At 37.4% G+C, this 21,857-nt stretch overlaps 3 protein-coding genes across 4 annotated transcripts; 2 read left to right on the top strand and 1 right to left on the bottom strand.

Moving 5' to 3' along the window:
* Window positions 1-9,146: 9,146 nt before the first annotated feature.
* LOC148554300 (uncharacterized) lies at window positions 9,147-10,108 on the top strand. Its single transcript, XM_088495084.1, has 2 exons — window positions 9,147-9,263; window positions 9,563-10,108. Exons 1-2 carry the CDS (start codon window positions 9,147-9,149, stop codon window positions 10,106-10,108), a joined length of 663 nt encoding a protein of 220 aa, XP_088351210.1.
* A 392-nt stretch (window positions 10,109-10,500) lies between these two features.
* Window positions 10,501-12,307, bottom strand: LOC148554299 (uncharacterized). The gene is made up of 3 exons (XM_088492528.1): window positions 12,295-12,307; window positions 11,014-11,408; window positions 10,501-10,941 (listed from the first exon to the last, which is right to left on the bottom strand). The coding sequence occupies exons 1-3, from the start codon at window positions 12,305-12,307 to the stop codon at window positions 10,501-10,503; spliced, it is 849 nt and encodes a 282-aa protein (XP_088348654.1).
* Window positions 12,308-13,979: 1,672 nt separating this feature from the next.
* Window positions 13,980-19,508, top strand: LOC107606098 (mitogen-activated protein kinase kinase kinase 1). Of its 2 annotated transcripts, XR_001612614.3 has the most exons (10): window positions 13,980-15,176; window positions 15,797-15,881; window positions 16,075-16,137; window positions 16,754-16,911; window positions 17,249-17,321; window positions 17,445-17,504; window positions 17,993-18,103; window positions 18,469-18,712; window positions 18,842-18,942; window positions 19,036-19,508. XR_001612614.3 is itself a non-coding variant. In XM_016308071.3 (9 exons), exons 1-8 carry the CDS (start codon window positions 14,188-14,190, stop codon window positions 18,676-18,678), a joined length of 1,749 nt encoding a protein of 582 aa, XP_016163557.1. In that variant the 5' UTR covers window positions 13,980-14,187; the 3' UTR covers window positions 18,679-18,712; window positions 18,842-19,508. The 2 variants fall into 2 exon arrangements, 1 of the variants encoding a protein (XP_016163557.1); XM_016308071.3 differs by having other exon boundaries at window positions 18,842-19,508.
* The last annotated feature ends 2,349 nt before the right edge of the window (window positions 19,509-21,857 follow it).

Here is a 21,857-nt window from a genome sequence, read left to right as displayed (position 1 = left end):
TATTATCTTATTCGCAAGATCATCGAATCAGATCGGATTCGAGCCACACTTTAATTGGATTGGATCGCGGATATCACGTCTATTATACAGGGGCGGAGCTACACATATGGAAAGGGGGCAATGCACCCCCTTTTTAATTTTTGTTAAAAAAAAGGAATAATAGACATAACCCCTCTTTTTTTTTTATTTCACAGCCTCCCTCCTTTTTTTTGGGTACACTTTTTCAGTCATCCTTTCATTCATAAAAAAAATCAATCCATTTTTATATAACATTAACAAAGTATAATAGTTTTAGGCTTAGTCTAATATTTTACTTTATTTAAAAAATAAAATATAAATTTTTTTTCTCTCAATATCTTCATTCACTCAAATTTCCCACTTTTACTTTGCAGCAGGTAATAATTTTAGTAAATTTAAACACTGCCCCCCTAAATTGTTAGTCTAGCTCTGCCCCTGCGTCTATATATATATATATGAAATAAATAGTATATATAGTTAAGTTTAGTTTTTCTCTTTTTAGAAACTTAAAAAATTCATTTATCCTCCAGCGCATCTCATACATTCCGCTCCCTAGAAAATAAACATATAGTATAATAATTTATAATTATTTAATAGTATAAATTTTTTTATGAAAATCATTTCTTAAAATAATTTTTAATAAAATATCTACTTAATTTTAAGTGATAGAATATTTTTTCTGACTCTATATTTATATTTTATGTAATTTTTTAATATGATATTTTTTAATTTTGTATGCTCTAAATTTATTTGAAATTAGTTTTTTTAAACATTTTCTATTTTACAGACATGTAGATATATCTGATATCCGATCTATAACGGATTTGAACATAAAAAATGCAAATATTATATCCGATCCAATGAATTTACTGCAGATCGGATTAAAATTTTGCCTATATTTAATTCGATCTGATCCGTGTGCAACCCTAGTCCTTACTACTATTAGATCTAGCTTGAATTGTGAGATGGAGAAAGTGACCTTTCATATTCTTTAATCTCCCTTCCTCTTGAATTAACATGGTCTTAATTTCTTAAAAAATTATTTTTTTAAAAGTATTGTAATTATAATTTACTTGAAATTGACCAAATTTAGGCATAAATGAGTTCATGATAAATTAGAAAAAAAAAAAAAAGACTCACTCACATTCATACCTATAAATTTCAACTTTCCTGCCAAATTAGACATTCTAGTCATATAATCATGAATGAATTTTGACCATTCAAATTTTTTAAATGTCAATTCTATCATAAAGTTGCTCACAATGAACATACTAATTGTCTCCGATTAAGAATATTCCTTAACTTTAGTCATAAAATTCTTGGCAGTATCTATCTTAGGCATGGATGGTTTAACATTTTCAACCATTATCATTATCATTAAAATCAAACTTAACCTGTTTGATCGTTTTCAAGTCTCATAAAGAGACTTGTACTTTTTAAAACTAGTCTTAGTAATCTGTGTTGGCTTCTGATCTATAATTAATGCCATATCTAAGTCAATAACACCCAATTAAAATTGGATTTTCTCAGATAATTAGTAGAGTTAAGTCCATTAAACTTGACAATGTCATTGCTTGAGCCAAACAAATTCATGAAAGCTATAAATATAATACAAATTCGCACAATAATGTTTTGAACAATCAAATAATATATCAATGTTCTCCTTTGAGTACTACATTAACATACAACAACACAATAATGCTAATTAAATTAATTTAATTTACTTATCATATATGCACTAACTAAAAATATTTAGGGTTAAGTATTTTTTTCGTCCTTAAGGTCTGGGGTGAAAATCAAATTCGTCCCCGACCTTTTTTTGTTATTAAACTCATCCTTAACATTACAAAACGTTATAAAATCGTCATTTTCACAAAAAAAAAAATTTTAGACAATTTTATCCCGGATAAAAATAACCACCTTTAACCCTTTTCCACCCACTCTCACCACTAACACACTTACAGAATTCCTCCTTCTCCCTCCTTTCTTTATCACAATCACCATTACCACCATCACCATCACACCTTCTTGCCTTTCTATTACCAGTTCATGAACCTTAACCACTACCACCCTACCTACTATCTCCAACCTTTTCCTTCCCATCTCAGATTTCATCATCATTATCAATATATATTCTTCAATTCAACTATAAGAATCCCTAATCTTTAGGTAAATAAAATGATTACTTCCCAAAATCCACAAGATAAATGTGAACAACATAAAATCAAATCGTAAGAACCCAAAATTTCAGTTCAATTCACAAAACCATATAAGATCATAGTTAACAGTAGATTACACAAACAAAACTCAGAAACTGCCACGAACAAAACAAAAAAATTGAAAATTTTCAATGAACCCAGATCATGATTCAGTTTCGGATTACATAGAAATGAATCAAAATTGTTCCTTTCGAAGAAGGAAGATCTAAAACGACTGAAAATCACTTAATAAAAAAAAAGAGGGAATTAATAGAAAGGAGAAGATTTTACATTTTTGACAAGGATGAAGTTGGCGGCAGTGACGGTGGTGACTATACCGCCGAAGAGGGTGACAGGACCGGTAAGGAGACTCCATGTTTGGTGAATCTTAATCTTCTTTTTCTTCTTCTTCTTCTGAAACCATTACTCTTCAACGGCGACAGTGGCACTCAATCCCGCAGCCACCACCATTGAATGAAGAAAGAGAGAGCACGAGCAAAGAGAGCGCTCGCGTCGCAAATGCCGCCACTGGTCTTCGAAATGGTCGTTGGAGAAGGGAGGAAAGGGAGATATGAACCTGAGAAAAGGGAGATCCGAAATTGGAAAATGCGAGGAGGGCGAGGGCCAGGCGTGTTGCTGCGAGGGTGAGTCGCGGCGCTGGCGAGGGGGAGTCGCGACACTGCGAGGGCGACGGTGAGTCGTGACGGCGACGGCCAGGCGTGGCGAGGCTTCCTTCTCTCCGAGTCTCTGCTTTTCTTTCTCTCTCTTCTGGAGATGTCAACGAGAAGAACTAAAGAAGGGGTTGTGATGAACATGATGAAATTAAGATGAAGGGTAGTTTTGTCAAAAAATTAGGGAAAGGAGGATTTTATAACGTTTTGTAACATTAAAGATGATTTTTATAATAAAAAATGGTCGTGAACGAATTTGATTTTCACCCCAGACCTTAAAGACGAAAAAAGTACTTAACTCAAATATTTAATATCTTTAAATATTTAAATATTTCTAATACTATACATACATACCAGTAATCTTGCCAATTTAATATAAGAATAATTAATCAATCTTTACATGTGATCCTTAAATGTCTCATAACAACAAACACAAAATATATTTATATATTATCATATTTGACCACTTTGATGGTTAACAAATCTGCTCTAAATACACGAAAAGAAAAATACACTACTAGAACATTCAAATAATATTTATTTGGTTTATGCAAATTTTGGAAAATTTATGAATAATTATAAATCTCATAACTTTGCTTTGATATCATATATTAGTTTTTATTTCTGTAATTAATATAGAAATTATTTTTAATACCAATAAAAAATCTTAAAATTTATGATGATCACATATTCACATGATAAGAGCATAATTATAAAACATATTCATATCCTTTCAGTGAGTTTTGAGATGTTATTCTTGACGTGTGGTTATTTTTTGATGTCAAAATTTAGTTTTGATACAAAGTCTTGTGACTTGTGAGTTATAGACACGCCATATTTTAACCAAGTTATTTTACAATCTCCTAATAAGTTTTTGTTTTTGGGTGTTTTCTCCGTTTCTTTCTTCTATCTTTTCACTTTTTATTGATGATATAAAGAAATAGCTATTGTTCAGCAGAGATTTTTTTTCTTTTCTTGTCACATTTCTTTTTAAAAAACGTAACCTTTATTTTCCTATTCTAAAGAGAGAGGAGAAGGATACCTTTTATTATTTAAAATTTCACTAATTCTATTTCTTTTATTGAGTAACAACTATCATATTTTATTCAATATAATTAGAATTAGTTTTATTAATTACATAGACCACATTATTATTTTAATAAAATAACTTACATCATTTACCAAAAATGTATGTGTGATCTTTAATTAAATGATATATTTTTGTTATCACTAAATTTATTATGCAGTATTAAACTAATATATAAGAGATTTAGTTATTGCTACGTCATTTGTAACAATTTAACTGTCTTTTGAATTTAAAATACATTTAAATATATTTTGTTAGTTGAATAAGTTAAGATTATGAAGTTCTAGTACTTTGAAGATTTATTGTGTTATTTACTAAAATTTTATGCCATTTATAATTTTTTTTTTTTGTGATTGAGAAAAAAAACACAGAGAGCAACTAAGTTGGAGAGGACATTTCCTTCCTAATAGGCTCTTGAACAACAAAACAAGTGAGAAGGTATTCTATATAAAGAAGACTATGGCGCGCCGCTGTCCTCGCTAAAAGATCAACAGTTGAGTTCGCTATTTTCTGGATCAAATGGACATGAACCACCCAATTCCGTTGCAACATCTCAGCCATCTTCAAAAGAAGGTCATTAAAATCTGTACCTTCTCGATATCCTCGGCCAAATCTTCCAATATCTTCGGCCAACAAACTATACAACCGAGAATAAGTCTACCAAGTCAAATCATGCCGATATCCTTGTGTAACAGAATTCGGAAACCCAATCCTAATAACAAACAACACCGAGCATTACTCGAAGATTAACCTATTTAAACAGACGAGCATAACTCGTCAATGTATGAGACAGAGAGACACGAGTAATCAACGGTTCACAAGAGATATCGAGCAATCATTATCTACCCATCTTTTCTCAGTTTTATTTTCTAAACGTTATTTCTTTTAAGTTTCTTATTCTCATAACTGACTTGAGCGTCGGAGTCATTTTTGCAGGGACCATGCAGAGGTCAACAGTTCGCAAGAGAACGCTTCCGAGTCCTCTCCTGGCCGTGACGCCGAGTACACTTCGGGAGCATACTCTGGACGGAACAATTGGCGCCCACCGTGGGGCCCGATTTTTTCATTTTCAAGTGTAACCCCATACACCTTGTGCTCTTTTTTGCCTTTTCAGGAACGGAAGCAGGACGGATCAATCGGGCACCCATCAACATGTCGGTCCCGACCTCGTAGCAGCAAACGCAGCGCTGCTCGCAGAAAATCAGCGAATGGTCGAGCTATTAGCCACCTTGCAAAATAAAGGTGAAAGGAAAAATGTCAACAAGGAAGTGAACACTGGCAAGACGAACACCAATCAGAGTCCAATTCCAAGACGGAGGAGAAAGCCCCAAAAACAGGGAGGCGGCGGGCTAATCCCTTTTCTGAAGAAATTATGAGCTTTAAGATGCCTCAAAACTTCACACTCCCTATGACGCTGGTACCTTATAAAGGGATCGGAGATCCTAAAATTCATGTTACTAAATTTGAATCCATGATGTTCCTCAATAGTGACTCCGATCCCATATTATGTTGTTCCTTCCCTACTTTTTTAGATGGTACCGCGCTGTTGTGGTTTTCCAATTTGCCTGCAGGTTCAATAACGAGTTTCGACGATTTCTCCAAGCTATTTATTAATCAGTTTGCGGCCTCCAAGATTTACGTACGAGATTCAGACTACCTCAGTACTATCAATCAAGGACTGCACGAGAGCCTAAAGGATTATACGACCCGCTTTACAACAGCGGCTATGGAGATTCCCGACCTTAATCCCGAAGTCCAACTGCATGCCATAAAAAGCGGCTTGCGCCCAGAAAAATTCCAAGAAGCAATAGCAGTAGCAAAGCCAAAGACACTGGAGGAGTTTCGAGAAAAAGCAACCAGACAAATCGAAATAGAAGAATTGCGAGAAAATCGGAGGAATGAAAGGCAGCCGAACAAAAGGGATGAGGATAAGCCAACCGCCAAAGACACTAAGAAGCCTTTCAGGCTAACGCCAAAGTACGATTCATACACAAGATTCAATGCCAGGAGAGAAGACATCATCAAGGAGATACTACATAACAAACTAATAAAGCCACCGAGCAGGACCGGCTCATACCAAGACCAGTGTTATGTGGACAAATCCAAACGCTGTGCCTTTCATCAGAAGTTCGGCCACACCATTGATGAATGTGTGGTCGCAAAAGACCTCTTGGAAAGACTAGCAAGACAAGGGCACCTGGACAAATACATCAGTAGCAAAACAAGGGCGACCTCCGACGACCCTAATGACCGACGCCAAGAGCGAGCTTCGCACACCTCGGACAAAGCCAGAGACCAACCCCCACCAACCAGGGGAATCAATTGCATCTCTGGAGGATTCGTGAGCGGAGGTGAAACAAGCTCGGCACGAAAGCGACGATACAGGGACAAGTTAACACTCCAGCGGACGGCCGATGTGTTGACTAGCAAACCGAGAATACCCAACATATCTTTCAAACAGTCAGACTGTCAAACCAACTCAGATAATCTGGATGACCATGTAGTAATCTCTATTCAAGCAGGGGACCTCCTAGTAAAGAAAGCCCTCCTCGACCCCGGCAACAGTGCTGACGTCCTTTTCTATTCAACTTTCAAAAGGATGAAACTCAGCGAACGAACTCTGCTGCCATTTTCAGGGGAGCTAATTGGATTTTCAGGGGAGCGTGTGTCAATCCTCGACAGCATCTGGCTGAAAACGACCTTAGGAGAACATCCCATGAGCAAAGCCAAGGATGTGCAGTTCTTCGTAGTCGATTGCATTAGCCCATATAATATTATTTCTGGGCAGACCTTTCCTAAATTCTTTCGGCGCCATTGTTTCCACGCTCCATTTGTGTGTCAAATTTCAGGTGCAAGAGGACCAAATAGCCACCATACACTCCGACCACATTGAAGCTCGCAGGTGTTACAATGAAAGCTTGAAAATCAGAACAGACATCCGACAAGGAGCCGGGCTGACTCAAGGAACATATAACGTTGCTAACATATCGGGTACTACCGAGCTCGATCCAAGAGGAGACCTCCATGACAAGCCAACACCAATCGACGAACTTGAAAAGGTACAATTAGATAACAACATTAACCACTATACTCACATCAGCTCTTCTCTCCTTTCAGGAACAAAACAGAAGATAACAAGTCTACTTCAGCAAAACGCCGACCTTTTTGCCTGGACACCAGCAGATATGCCTGGCATTGATCCAAACCTCATATGCCACAAATTACAAATTGATCCAAGGGCACGACCTATTTCTCAAAAAAAATGCAACATGGGAGACGAGAAGCGCGCAGCATGTCTCGAGGAAACCCAGAAGCTCCTCCAAGCAGGATTCATAGAAGAGCTCCGATTCACAACATGGCTATCAAACATGGTTATGGTAAGAAAAGCCTCAGGTAAGTGGCGAATGTGCGTATACTTCACTAACTTGAATAAAGCGTGCCCCAAGGATGCTTATCCACTCCCATGCATAGACAAACTGGTAGATAATGCATCAGGATATAATGTTTTAAGCCTTTTAGACGCATATTCTGGTTACAATCAGATATTAATGCATCCAAGAGATAAGGATAAGACAGCTTTCATAACTGAATTGGGAAATTACTGTTATACTGTTATGCCTTTTGGGCTTTAAAAATGCAGGGGCTACCTACCAACGCCTCATGGACAAGGTCTTCAACAAACAAATAGGGAGAAATCTGGAAGTATACGTTGATGACATGGTCGTCAAAACTCAACAAGAACAAACCCATGATGTCGACCTCGAAGAAGTGTTCGGTCAGTTAAGGAAACACAACCTGCGACTCAACCCGGAGAAGTGCGCCTTCGGAGTTAAAGGAGGAAAGTTCCTAGGCTTCATGCTGACATCAAGAGGCATTGAGGCCAATCCCGAAAAATGTGAAGCAATCATTAACATGAGAAGTCCCCGAACAATAAAGGAAGTCCAGAGACTAAATGGAAGGCTAGCCACACTCTCTCGATTCCTACCAAGTGTATCAACACATTCTCAGCATTTTTTCAACATACTAAAAAGGCAAACAAAGTTCAACTGAAACACGGAATGTGAAGCAGCTTTTCAGAAGTTGAAATCCATAATCTCGTCACCACCGATCTTACAGAAGCCGAACTTAGAAAAACCACTATTACTATACTTATCGGTATCCTCGAAGGCTATCAGTTCAGTACTCGTCACGGAGATACAAGATAAGCAAGAGCCAGTCTACTTCGTCAGTAAAACATTACAAAATGCCGAACTCAGATACCCACCAATGGAGAAGCTAGCATATGCACTAATACTTACGGCAAGAAGATTAAGACACTACTTCCAAAGCAATAAAGTCATCGTTAAAACAAATCAGCCTCTGCGACAGATCCTCACCTGACCCGAGGTCTCAGGAAGACTCACCAAATGGTCAATAGAATTATCCGAATTTGACATAACATACGAGCCGAGGACGACAATAAGGGCGCAATTCTTAGCAGATTTTCTAGCTAAATTAACAGACCAAGCAGATCATGAACACACTTGGGAGCTCTATGTAGATGAGGCTTCAAACTCAGAAGGATCGGGAGCAGGCGTATATCTAACAGACAAATCCGACCTCCAAGCAGAACAATCAATCAGATTCTCATTCCAAACAAGCAACAATCAAGCCGAGTATGAAGCTCTACTTGCCGGCCTTCGACTTGCATAGTCTTTAAACATAACACACCTACAGGTATATTGTGACTCACAACTGGTGGTACAACAGGTAACCGGGAATTTTCAGGTAAAGGACCAATTATTAGAAAAATATCACGCACTGGTAAGAGAACTCATACCTCAGTTTACTTCAATACACATAACACATATAGCTTGGGAACAAAACACCCGAGCAGATGCTTTATCAAAACTAGCAACAACTAGGAAATGTATGCATGATTCTGTTATATCTCAGCTAACCCTCGCTGAACCGAGTTTTAGCAAAAGAATATTCTCTATATCACAGGAACAAGACTGGAGAGCAACATACAAACAATACCCACAAACTGGAACCATACCAACACCTATCAAGGATGAAAGAGCATTCAAAAGGCGAGCAGCATCCTTCACACTGATAGGAACAGAACTATACAAGCAAGGCTTCTCCCAACCACTGCTAAGATGTCTAAACACGGATGAAGCTAAGATCGCCATGGACGTGGCCCATGAAGGAGTATGCGGTAACCACATTGGAGGAATAAGCCTGGCATCTAAGGTTGCCAGAGCAGGTTATTATTGGCCAACAATGAAGAGCGATTGTATCGAAAAGGTAAGGAGATGCGACAGCTGCCAAAAGCACGCACCACTAATACTTAACCCGGCCGAGAACCTACATACCTCGGAGGTAAGCTGGCCATTTTATAAATGGGGCTTGATATTCTCGGCCCCTTCCCCAAAGCTCCCGGGCAGGTAAAGTATTTACTTGTAGCAATTGACTATTTTTCAAAATGGATAAAAGCAACGCCTTTAGCAAAAATAGGGGCTGAAAAGGTCCGAGCTTTTCTTTGGAAAAACATTATTTGTCGTTTTGGTATACCACATGCTATTATAACTGACAATGGTCGGCAGTTTACCGATCAAAGCTTGGCAGAATTTTTGCAGGGCTTCAAAATTAAGCATCACTTTTCATTAGTAGAACACCCGCAAACAAACGGACTCGCCGAGGCAGCTAACAAAGTAATTCTTATCGCACTTAAGAAAAAGCTCGGCAAGGCTAAAGGAGAATGGGCGGAGCTAATCCCAGAAATAATGTGGAGTTACAATACAACAAAACAAACAACCACCAAGGAGACTCATTACCGACTTGTTTACGGTGCCGACGCAATGATCCCAGTCGAGATCGCCCTAACATCAGGAAGAACAACACAAACATCGGCACCAAACAATGATAACGTCAGACAAGCAGAATTGGATACAATAGAGGAAGACAGATACAAAGCTGAGATAAGGCACAAGGCAATGCAAAGCATAATAAAAAGAAAATACAACAAAATGGTCAAACCTAGGTCCTTCGCCACGGAAGACCTTGTCTTAAGACGAACGGAGGAAGCACGGAAACCACAAACACATGGAAAGCTCGCCGCAACATGGGAAGGCCCTTACCGAATAATATAAATACTCTGCAAGGGAGCATATAAACTTCAAACATTACAAGGAAATGACATCCCTGGAATATGGAATGTATCATCTCTTAGATCTTACTTATCATAAGAAGATATGGCCATGGGGAGACACTCTTTTTCCTACTCACAAGGTTTTTCCCAAAAAATAGGATTTTTCTTGGAGAGGTTTTAATGAGGTCCCCCACCTCATATCAGTCATGTACTCAACAAAAATAATCAAATATACACATTTCTAATCAGGACATCTATTTATCATACCAACTACTCCAATATGTCAAATATTGAGTTAATGTGCGCACATTCAAAATCAAAGTATCAAACACCCTATACGGGTACAAAACACCTAAGTTCAATTAAATAAACATTAATTACAAAAGCAGTCCTCTAATCTGCTCCTTTCTCCACTGATTCACTTTCACCCTGATTCTCAGGCAGGGTACCATCATCTACAAGGCGACCACCGCTTACAATCTTCGTAACATCAAGCAAACTCACATCAGCATCCGGAGCAACGACACCAATCTGAGCTACAGCTCGATCAAAGCCAAGGGTAAAGGTAGTCAAAACCTCTTCCTCAAGCTCGGCAACCCTTGCCTTCAATCCCACCAGCTTGGTAACATTTGCCTCCAAATCCCCCTTCAGCTTACCAACTTCAGTTTCAGAAGCCTTCTTCACATTCTTTACCTCAGCCCTTAACTTCTCAATCTTCAAATCCCTCTCTTGCAATGATTCCTTAAGCTTTTTCACAGCAGCCACATTATCTGCATCCAATATAGCATCCAATTCAGAGGTGCGACCAATCGATAGCAAACGAGCACCCATGACCTAAAATACAAAGGTCGTCAGTCAATACTCAAAAAATTAAACAAAAGAAATAACACCACGAATAAAACAAACCTGCAGATAATGTGCGACCCCTATTTTTCCAGCATCATGAATCATCTTCACATCAGCATCAACCTGGGCAAACTCATCAGCCACTGCCATGAATGGAAAAGAAGCCGACCATATAGAATTACTCGGCCCATCTCTATTACCATGAAGGACAAGCTGACTCTGGTAGGCAGACTCAATCTCCTCTGCCGTAAAGACAGCATTATCCTCCTTCACTCCAGTCAGATCCACCACCTTCAAAGGTCCCCCACCTCTTTTCCTTTTAAGAGGAATCTCTTGACCAACAGAACCCCCACCCTCCTTTGCCACATTTGTTGAAGATCCCTCCTTTTCCTTCTTCTTAGCCTTAGAAATGAAAGCTTTCAAATTAGCAGTGGTTAAAGTTGAAGCCTTTTCACCTAGCAAAAACAGCCAACAAAATCAATAACTTTCGAAAACATTAAACACAACAACAAACCAACACAAAGTATACCTAGATATTCATCTAAAGCCTCCCTATCCCCCTCAAGCCTCAGTAAGGCCTGAATAGACAAAAGCTCGGAGGAGGACATAGCAGACATAAGAAACCCAATCAGATAATCTTCACTCTTAACCCTATCCTCGCAGTCTAAAACCTGCCGAGGATCAGCAAACCAGAAAATCGGAAACCTCTCTTCCATCATAGCGTCAAGATAAAACGGGTAACACTCCTCACAAATCTGAACCTTCACAAAGAACTCCTTGAAATCCTTAAAAGAAGACTTGTACAGGCTGAAGATAGCTCGTCCAGGATGACTACTTAAGTTCACCCAGCCACCCTTTCAAACACCTTTCGCTTGAAATAACGAAAAGAAAACCCCAAGGGAAGGATAACAACCCAGATACTCCATAAGACACTCAAAGGCACGAACAAAAGCCCACGAATTAGGGTGAAGCTGCGTGGGAGCACAATTCAGCAGAGACAACACACCACACTGAAAATCAGTAAAGGAAAAGCGAACACCCAATTCCGTCAACATGCACGTATACACATAGAAATAAGCCCAGTCATCCCTTTTCTCACATACTCTATCACTCTTCTCGCAAGGTAAGAACCTAACCCTCAAACTATCTCCACCCCTGACCCACCTCGCACTATTCAACTGCGACAACATATCAGAACTACTAAACACCGAAACCCGTGACTTAACGTCGCCATCAACCCAACCATAAGGGTCATTTCCATCCACAGCAACTCCCTTCTTACCCATGCAAGCCAACTACAAACAGTAACGAAAAGACAAAAGAAAACTGAAAGAAGGTTACCTTTCTTACTCATCTTGCTACTCAAAAACAAAAACCAAACTTGCAGAAGTCTAACGGATAGGGGGACAAGGAGTTACTTCGACACATTACCCCACGTAGCCCCCTCCACTTCCCCATTAACCACAACTGGCGTCTCCCCACTTCCCGCCTTAAAAAAAAAACACACACAACACATTTTACGCAAGGCCCAATTTATCAGGCCCAAAAACAAACAAGCTTCGCAAGAGGAATATGTTGAGCTTGGGGGCTCCCCAGGCAATAGATCCACATTAACAAAAAGCTCCAAAAACAACAGGCCGAGGATATAGAAAAGCTCAACATGTTTCTCATGCCGAGCTTGGGGGCTGTGTACCTTCCCGATATCCTCGGCCAAATCTTCCAATATCTTCGGCCAACAAACTATACAACCGAGAATAAGTCCACCAAGTCAAATCATGCCGATATCCTTGCGTAACAGAATTCGGAAGCCCAATCCTAATAACAAACAACACCGAGCATTACTCAAAGATTAACCTATTTAAACAGACAAACATAACTCGTCAAGGTATGAGAAAGAGAGACACGAGTAATCAACGGTTCACAAGAGATATCGAGCAATCATTATCTACCCATCTTTTCTTAGTTTTATTTTCTGAACGTTATTTCTTTTAAATTTCTTATTCTCATAACTGACTTGAGCGTCGGAGTCCTTTTTGCAGGGACCACGCAGAGGTCAACAGTTCGCAAGAGAACGCTTCCGAGTCCTCTCCTGGTCGTGACGTCGAGTACACTTCGGGAGCATACTCTGGACGGAACAAAATCTCTTCGTATCACCACATAATCCTTGGTAATCAAAAGATAAGCCTCCAAGCAATCTGTTTCACAAATAATCTCTTTATTCTCAAAATCTCAGGCTAAGCAAAGGCCCCTTCAAATGGCATAAAGCTCATACCAAGTGATCGAACCTGTTGAAATATTTGCAGAGCAGCCTGTCAACCACTTACCAGTATCATTCTTAAGGACATACCCAAATCCAGCAAGATGATATTGCTCAAAGAAACTTGCATCGTAATTAAGTGTCACAACATTTAAAGGAGGAGGACACCGGGAATCAATCAAAGAAAGATGGGAAGTAACCTGATTAGTACACTTAACAATACCATATTCAGCCGTCAAATGTCTAGCAAGCATATATGCTTCAACTATCATTTGGATTGAAAATGTCATTTAATTATGTTATTCATAATTAAATGATGTATTTTTATTATTGTTAAACTAATGGTGTGATATTAAATTAAGATTATGATAATAAAAAGAATGAAAAAAAAAAAAGAAAAAGGGTAAAAATCAAACGACAAATAAAAAAATGAAAAAAAAAAGAAAAAAAAGATGATGATAATAAGAATGATAATCAAAATAGAGAAAGAAAAAAGAAGAAGATAACATAAATAAGATAGTGAAAAAATACACTTATATAAATTTGACATTTGACTTGGTTTTAAAAAAAAAAAATAATTGTAAAAAGGTTATAAGATATTTTTAATAAAAAATGGACAAAAAAATAAATTTAAATATTTTTAAATTTAAAAAAAATTTACCTATAATTTAAACTACAAAGTTAATACTTAATAGTAATTAACTGATTATCATTTATGATTTGAGATATTTTCTTGTGAGTCGTGATATTCCACGGTGGCACCGCGTTTTCTCTCTTTCCACTTTCCACTTTCCAGTTCAACGCCGTTTACCAGTCGCACTTCCCTCCACACTCTTCAATTCTGCCCCTTTTTCCCCTTTTCTCTTTTCTCTTTTCTCTTTTCTCTTCTTCAACCCCTTTTTCCCTCTTTCACTCGCAATTCCCACCTGAGAAATATCACTTTCTTCTTTCTTAGATGGATTTTGACCTGCTTCTTCATGCATCATCTACCTCCATTTTTTAATTCCAGTAATAGAAATCAACGCAGCAACAACAATTCCATGGATTCAAAGAAGCTCCGAAGGAAGCCCAAGCTCGAGCGCCGCAATGCCGTCAAGTACGTTGACTACGACGCCGACGGCTCCACCACCTCCTCACACGATGATTCCTCTTCTTCCGTCGGTGGCGGAAGCAGAAGCGATTCCATTTACACCCGATCCATGGATTTCTACGACCGAACTAGCTTCCGAATTGAGGGAACCGAGGGCGAGTTTGACCGGATTTGCCGGAGCTTGGGGCTCTCCGGCCCGGAGGACTTCGCCATACCGGCGGCGGCCTGGGAAGCCATGAAGGTCCGGTCGTCATCGGATATTCTCCCGAGGCTGAATCCGAGGGAAGAGCAAGTGCCACCGCGGCGGAGCGACGTCGTTGCGGTGGGTGAATTGGCCGAGGAATTCGAAGGTGGAGCTAGGGTTAGGGTTGATGAGACCAGTGGTTGCTGCGCGGAGAGCTCCAGTGGTGTATGCGGAGGAATCAAAGGGGTTCGTCCGCCGATGCTTAGGCCGCCGCCGGGGACCAAGGTGCCTGTGGTGGACAACACAAGCTCCACTTGGGACCTTCTAAGGGACTTTGCTCCAGAAGGTGCAGACAATGGCCACTTACTACAGATAGAACCAGATAAAGAAGACGAAGAAGAAGAAAAGCAAGTAGTAGTGGTGGAGGAAGGACGAGGTAAGAGAGAAGAGGAGGTGGAAGAAAGGGTGGATAATGCGGCGAGGATTGCGGAGATTGTTGCTGATCTTTCGGGGTCGTGTGGTTTTAGCACTTCAAATGAAGAAGATGATACTTCAAGCACTACCACAGGTCCAAGGTCTAACAATATATCTCCCAATGGAAGAATCAAGCGTATTATTACCTCTGGCGATTGGCAAAAGGGTGAGCTTCTTGGACGGGGTTCCTTTGGCTCAGTCTATGAAGGAATTTCTGGGTAAGGGTTTTTTTTTCCAAGTCCAGTTTGCATTTCACTTTTGCTTTCGCTTCAGCTTCCCGTTTTACTTTTGATATTGTAGAATACTAGAATGTATTTTAGAACTTCATCATAGTAATCTAACTAACTTGTTCATTTGGGCTACCTAGTGAAATTGATGCAGTGATACAGAATTGTAGAAATAAGAAAAATTTAATGATGCAAGCGGCGAAGCGGGATATGTTATACACGGGCAAATTTACTATAACTGATGTTAATTTTTGGGGAAAGGGTCTCGAAATTTTGGTGGAATGGTTAGTTACTGATAGAATAGATTCCATTCTATTCAACAAAAATTCTCGTTTTTTGTTTCTCCCAATTTTTTTTGTTTGTGTGTGTGTGTGTGTTTTTTTTTTTTTTTTGGGGGGGGGGGGTGTGTGTTCAGACTTCAGATGGAATATGTTTTTATCCAAACATGTGAATGAAATAATAACTCTCTTCCTATGGGCTCCAGTCCACTTCTTTGAACATCATCTTAGTCAACTCCCTTACATACCATCAATCCAAATATAGCCTCTGTGTTATGTTATGTTAGTCATAATTACTAACTTATAAATTTTATCTTCTGTATATTACTGCAGAGATGGATTCTTTTTTGCTGTGAAAGAGGTTTCACTGCTTGATCAAGATAATCAGGGAAAGCAAAGTATCTATCAACTGGAGCAGGTGAGAGGTTTATTCATTTATTGCTTCATGGTCTTTTCCCCCGTACTATACTTTTTCCATTAACTAACTCTTTTGTAACGTGTAAAAAAAAACTTGTAAATATTATGCTATATTGCTTGGTATTGTATAAAATGCTTCATTTTTCTCCTACTACATATATTGTTTTAAACTTTTTGCTTTGTCTTTTTCACAGGAGATAGCACTTTTGAGTCAGTTTGAACATGAGAACATAGTTCAATACTATGGCACAGAAACGGTACTTCATTCATGTCCTCTCTTTTCACTATTACTTCTATTTGGCCTTTGCTACTGTTGATTCCATGTTGAAAATTACCAGTACAGATTACACCAATGTAATAGGTCCCCTTATGGATCTCAAGATTTTTTTATCAGTATATGTGGAATGTTTTTTATTAGAGTCAGTTCATGATGTCATGATAGGCTATAAAATGTAGTCTAAGTTTGTATAGCAAGGGATCCGTAAGACTGCAAGAGCTAATAACATAAACTAAAAATTCAGAACACAGGTATTTAAGTTTTTTTTTTTGGGGGGGTAAACATATATTCAAAATGAGAATAAATTTTGCTGCATTTGGTGAATTGGAGAATGCTTAGTCCAACTACCAATATGGTGTATTCCTGAGAGCCTTAGTTCAATGCAACGTGACAAACAACTGAATGGCCATGGTCCTGTCATGGGTTTTTCAGCTGCATAATTCTATTCAATATTTCATTCTGGTTTTTACAAAGCTTCTTTAAGCTATAAGCAACTTTTGCTCTCAAGTGTTTCTCTCTTCCCCCTGTCTATATGTTTCCATAAGAGTTGTAATTGTGTTATGTAACCACTGTTTCATTCGCTTGATGTTATACAGGATGAATCAAAGCTGTATATCTTTCTTGAGCTTGTAACCAAAGGTTCTCTTGCAAGCCTTTATCACAGGTATACTCTTCGAGATTCCCAAGTCTCTGCCTACACAAGACAGATTCTGCATGGCTTGAAGTATCTTCACGATCGAAATGTGCTTCACAGGTGACTTTACATTTCTTTGCGTACACGCTCATAATTGCATAATGTATTCTTTGTAAATGATTTCTGTAATATTGGTTTCTCATTTTCCTTCTTGTTAGTAGGCTGTGTTCTTCTTATGTTCTTTGGGACAGGGCAGGGAAACATTTTGTAACTTGATTGCATGAACTAATTCATGTTTGGTTTTCAATTTTGGAAATTTTGTTAAGTAAATTTTCATCTTTGGGTTTAGCTCATGATGCCCTTTGAGTGTTGTTTTCGTACTTTCTATTTCAGTTAGTTAATTATCATGAAACAATCTCTCTAACTATGATCTAATTATGTTTTCCCCAATTTAAAGGGATATTAAATGTGCAAATATATTGGTGGATGCAAATGGATCTGTAAAGCTTGCTGATTTTGGATTGGCAAAGGTGAAAATCTTCCTCAGTTTATACTTCACTGTTTAGTCTGTTATTTTGTTTCTTTGATTTTTCAATTTCAGTTGCTCCAGTTGCTTAACATTTTAATTTTCTTATACTGCTTTATTATTTCAGGCAACCAAATTGAACGACATTAAATCATGCAGGGGGACACCCTTGTGGATGGCTCCTGAGGTTTGAACTCTCCCTTGATTCTTCAATTAGTTAGCTTAATTGCTGGATGAACAGCTCTAGGTTGAATTTCCACTTTTCTTCAGCTGTGGACCAAACGCAGAAGAAATATATTTATCATATAGTTACCGAGAGCTGCATGCATTTCACATGAATGCCTACTTTTCTTATTTGAGAAGCTTAAGCAATGAAACTATGCATGTTGGAAGAGCAGTAGATTTTTTGTTAATACAGTCTCTTATCCGTATGGAAAGGCATAATTTTACACTCCCAAGAAGTTTTCTGGGTAACTTAGCTATGGGGTCATCTTCTTTTGGATGAGTGTCTATTGTTGTATTAAATTCTTTCTTTCCTCTTATGTTTGAAGAGGAAAAATCCCTTTGCATTTGAAACTAAAAGTTTACCTTAAGCTTGCCAAAATTTCTACCTTGATTTATAGCTTTATAGTTTCTTGATGACATGATTATTGATTATGAGGCTGAAATATGCAGGTTGTGAAAGGAAAGAACCAAGGTTATGGGCTTCCAGCTGATATGTGGAGTTTGGGATGCACTGTACTAGAAATGTTAACAGGCAAACTTCCATATTCGGAGTTTGAAAGCGTATGTGTCATTATTTCCCTTTCATTACCGAGTTACAATATAATCAGTCTTCGCCTCTTCTTTTTTGTCTGAAGCAATTTTCATATTTTCAGTTTTGATTTTAGTTCCTATTCAATCTATTTCTATAAAGTTTGTTTTGGCCTCTTATTAGTGATTGAACAGTTCATGCTTATGCCTATTGATCAAAATTCCGAGCTCCAGATCTTATGTTGTAAATAACTTCTATATTTTGTTGGGAGATATTGCTGATTGCTATAGATATATAATAACATGAATATTTTCCATTAACTGATTAGTTGCATAACTGCATATTTTTTGCTATTATTTTTATTAGTCTCTCAACTTTTGATCTCTTCTGACAACAGATGCAGGCATTATATAGAATTGGGAAAGGTGAGCGTCCTTCTATGCCTGATTCTCTTTCAAAGGATGCTCGAGACTTTATCCTGCAGTGCCTTCAAGTTAATCCAGATCACCGTCCCACTGCTGCCCAACTCTTAAGCCATCCATTTATCCAAAGACCAGTTTCCCACTCGTCGGGCTCATTTCCTAATCTTCCAGGCAAAAAAGGTTAAATTTGTCATCTTCAAACTGTGAATCACAATGGAGGTAAAGATGATTCTTGCGTAGTCTCTATATTTGCAGTTCCTGTTTGTGTGTGTGTTTTATTTTTACGGCTTAATTATATTAAAAAACTTTTTTCTTCTCTTAATTTGAATATTTTACCCTTGATGACAGCTGTCCTTCATCGCGCACAAGATATTTCCAGTGCTCAGTTCTCCAATGGCCGGTGTTGGACTGGGGTCCAATATTGCGGCAGCTGCTGGACGAGTGTCAGAGTAAGCCTGCTTGTAACTATAATCTTTATAAGCACCACTTTGGGTCCAATAAGGGATATGCTGCCCGAGATAACCAAGTTATGGTCTTGACAGTGACCTGTTGGAGGATTGTGCTCAATGTGGTTCTTGTATGTTATAGCAATGCTGTAGTATCAAGGTTGAGCTGATAAATGTCACCCTCGCCTTCACTTCACATTAGCCAGCTGAGCTTACCCCTCGGAGCAATGGTGGTAGGAACTGAAATCACACTAATTGTACATATTTTTATCACACTGACATGCCATTGTGTAAATCTGTATCCTCAGTGGTAATTTTTCCCTCTCTATTCCAGTATTCCCATCTTGGAATATTTTCCAACAATCCCAATTTCCAAAATTTTGGGATCAAACTCTTCTAAAATGAAGAAATTGTAAAATGAAAAAATGAGGGTGTAATAATAATTCAATCACCATTTTGGTCTTTTGTTGAGTACGATGGTACTGTTTGATGTGTAGAAAAGACTTGGATTATTGTTGTCACTTATCAATGATCTGTTTCAAGGATTAGTGAAACTTTGTTTCATTTTATTCCATTTTGTATTTAGACTAAATCACACCTTTTTGTTTAACAAACAAAATAACACGTTACTATTTCTGAATTTATTTATTATACTTAATACTAAAAGATGGACGGTGGATTGGCTATTAAAATTTGTTCATATGAAATTTATAAATAACGATAGGAAAAGTATAGGTAATCAAGTGTAGGTAATCAAGTGTGTAATCAGACAAGAATTAAACAATACAATTAATTATAATTATTAATAATAATTTTAAATTTTTTAAATTCAAAATTTAAATAATTAGAAATTGATTAAGTAAATCTAATTAAAAATTATAAAAACTTTCTCTTTTCAATCTGTAATACAAAAAATTCAAAAAATACATTAAAAAAATATCTATTTAATATGAAAAAGAAACATCATAATGCTTAGTAAAAGAAACATCTATATATATCAACTTACTTTTATTAAGACGGACTTCAAAATCCAATTTATTAGAGAGTTGGCAGAAGCTGGCTGGACCCTAGTTGGTTCCCTAGCAAAACTCATAACGATATTGAATCCACTTTTGGTGTAGACATTCAAAACTAATTACCGAAAAAGATAAATCACATTGACGGTCATTGATTAAATTGATATTACACTAAGCACCGACTTAATAGAAGTGGACAATTTTAAAATTGAAAAAATAAGCAAATATACAATTAATTTTTAAAGTCCTGTTATAGATACAAGTCTTTTTGGCAAACAAGTCCATACAAGTTAATCCTAACCCAACAAAACTCACTCACATAATGCGCGCATAAAATCATGCCGTTCCTCTTCCAACGTTTGTATTCCACGTTCCTCCTCCTCTTTCTTCTTTGCATTTCTCCTCTTTTTTCTTTGTGTTTCTTCTTCTTTTTCACGTATTTTATCCTCTTCATCGTTCTTTTTATTGCTATTGTTCTTCTTATTAGTACAAATACACCAAAAATTCTTAACAATACACATAAATATCTTAGTTTTACACCGAACGGTGTTGAGTTTGACTCATTGACACACAAGATTCGGTGCGAGTGCAACATGTTTGAATCAGGAGGTATTCTTTGTGGCCACTATCTTGCTGTGTTCTCATATTATAGAGTAGACAGAGTATCATCTTGCTATGTTTTCCCTCGATGAAACAAGAATGTACAGCGCAAATACATTTACATCAAGAGCAGCCACGACGAGAATCGATCGGATGAAAGCCACAACTTATTCAAAAGATTGTGTTCATACTTTTTTAATGTTGCCCAAAATTTCGTGACCTGTGAAGAAGCGGTCATGTTACGTTCGGGTCTTGATGATTTGATGGCCAATCTGTTTGATTATCATGCGAACTTTGGGTCCAAAAGTGTTGCAACTACACAAAACAACATAGTGACACAGAGTGAGTTCGCTCTTGGTGCAAATGACATTCGAGATCCTTCAAAAGTGACAACGAAGGGTCGACCAAGGTTGAAAAGGCTTGGATCTGAACTGGACAACTTAATCAAGAAATCCATACGAAGAAAGAAGAAAAATGCACCTCCAGTATGTGCGTACCATTTGGTTAATTTCGAACCCCTTGTTAAGATGTCTTAATGGATAAAATTAACTCTTTTTTTTTTGCATGTGGTGCTTTTTCTAGAAAAATGATGAAGTAGTCAATCAAAATCTAGCTGTGGGTTCAGCTATTAGAGCGAATGAATCACAGTAACATGGCGGCTTCATTGTTAAATTCGTTTGAAAATAATTAGAAAAATTTTGATTATAGATTTGTAAGAAGAATTTTATTTTATTTTGATTTTTTTTCACTTCTCTTTAACAAAATATTCAACTTTTTTATTTAATAAACAATTTTAAGTTGAGAATATATTATTATTTTTTGAGTATGATCCACTGATATGATTATACTGTTATCAATTTTTTAAGTTGGGTAAAGTACTAAATTGGTCCCCTAGGTTTGGGCGTAATTCTGTTTTGGTCCTTAAAGTTTAAAGTGTTCTATTTGAATCCAAAAAGGTTTCATTTAGCATCAATTTAGTCCCACAGTGAGGTCAAAATTAAATAATTAACAAAATATCCTACATAACAACAGTACAAGAACAAAATCGATAATTTGGAGAACAATTACAAGCTCCAGAGGCATAAAATCAACCATTGATACATCAATACATTTATTTATTTTTTTTTTATAATATAAATAAATTATTTTCTATAAAACTAAAGAAAATGATAAATAAATGTATTGATGCATCAATGGTTGATTTTGTGCCTCTGGAGCTTGTACTTGTTCTCCAAATTATCAATTTTGTTCTTGAACTGTTGTTATGTAGGACATTTTGTTAATTATTTAATTTTGACCTCA

This window comes from Arachis ipaensis, chromosome B7, assembly GCF_059453495.1.
Source record: "Arachis ipaensis isolate K30076 ecotype BB chromosome B7, ASM5945349v1, whole genome shotgun sequence".
Classification (NCBI taxonomy): Eukaryota; Viridiplantae; Streptophyta; class Magnoliopsida; order Fabales; family Fabaceae; genus Arachis; species Arachis ipaensis.
This window is presented reverse-complemented; position numbering and strand designations above follow the sequence as displayed.

Coding starts and splice junctions, on each gene's coding strand:
- LOC148554300 (XM_088495084.1), top strand. CDS start 9,147: ATGGACGTGGCCCATGAAGGAGTATGCGGTAACCACATTGGAGGAATA. Junction 9,264..9,562: donor AGAGCGATTGTATCGAAAAG/GTAAGGAGATGC, acceptor AATGGTCGGCAG/TTTACCGATCAAAGCTTGGC.
- LOC148554299 (XM_088492528.1), bottom strand. Junction 10,942..11,013: donor GGGTCGCACATTATCTGCAG/GTTTGTTTTATT, acceptor TTTGTATTTTAG/GTCATGGGTGCTCGTTTGCT.
- LOC107606098 (XM_016308071.3), top strand. CDS start 14,188: ATGCATCATCTACCTCCATTTTTTAATTCCAGTAATAGAAATCAACGC. Junction 16,912..17,248: donor GATCGAAATGTGCTTCACAG/GTGACTTTACAT, acceptor CCCAATTTAAAG/GGATATTAAATGTGCAAATA. Junction 17,322..17,444: donor CTGATTTTGGATTGGCAAAG/GTGAAAATCTTC, acceptor TTATTATTTCAG/GCAACCAAATTGAACGACAT.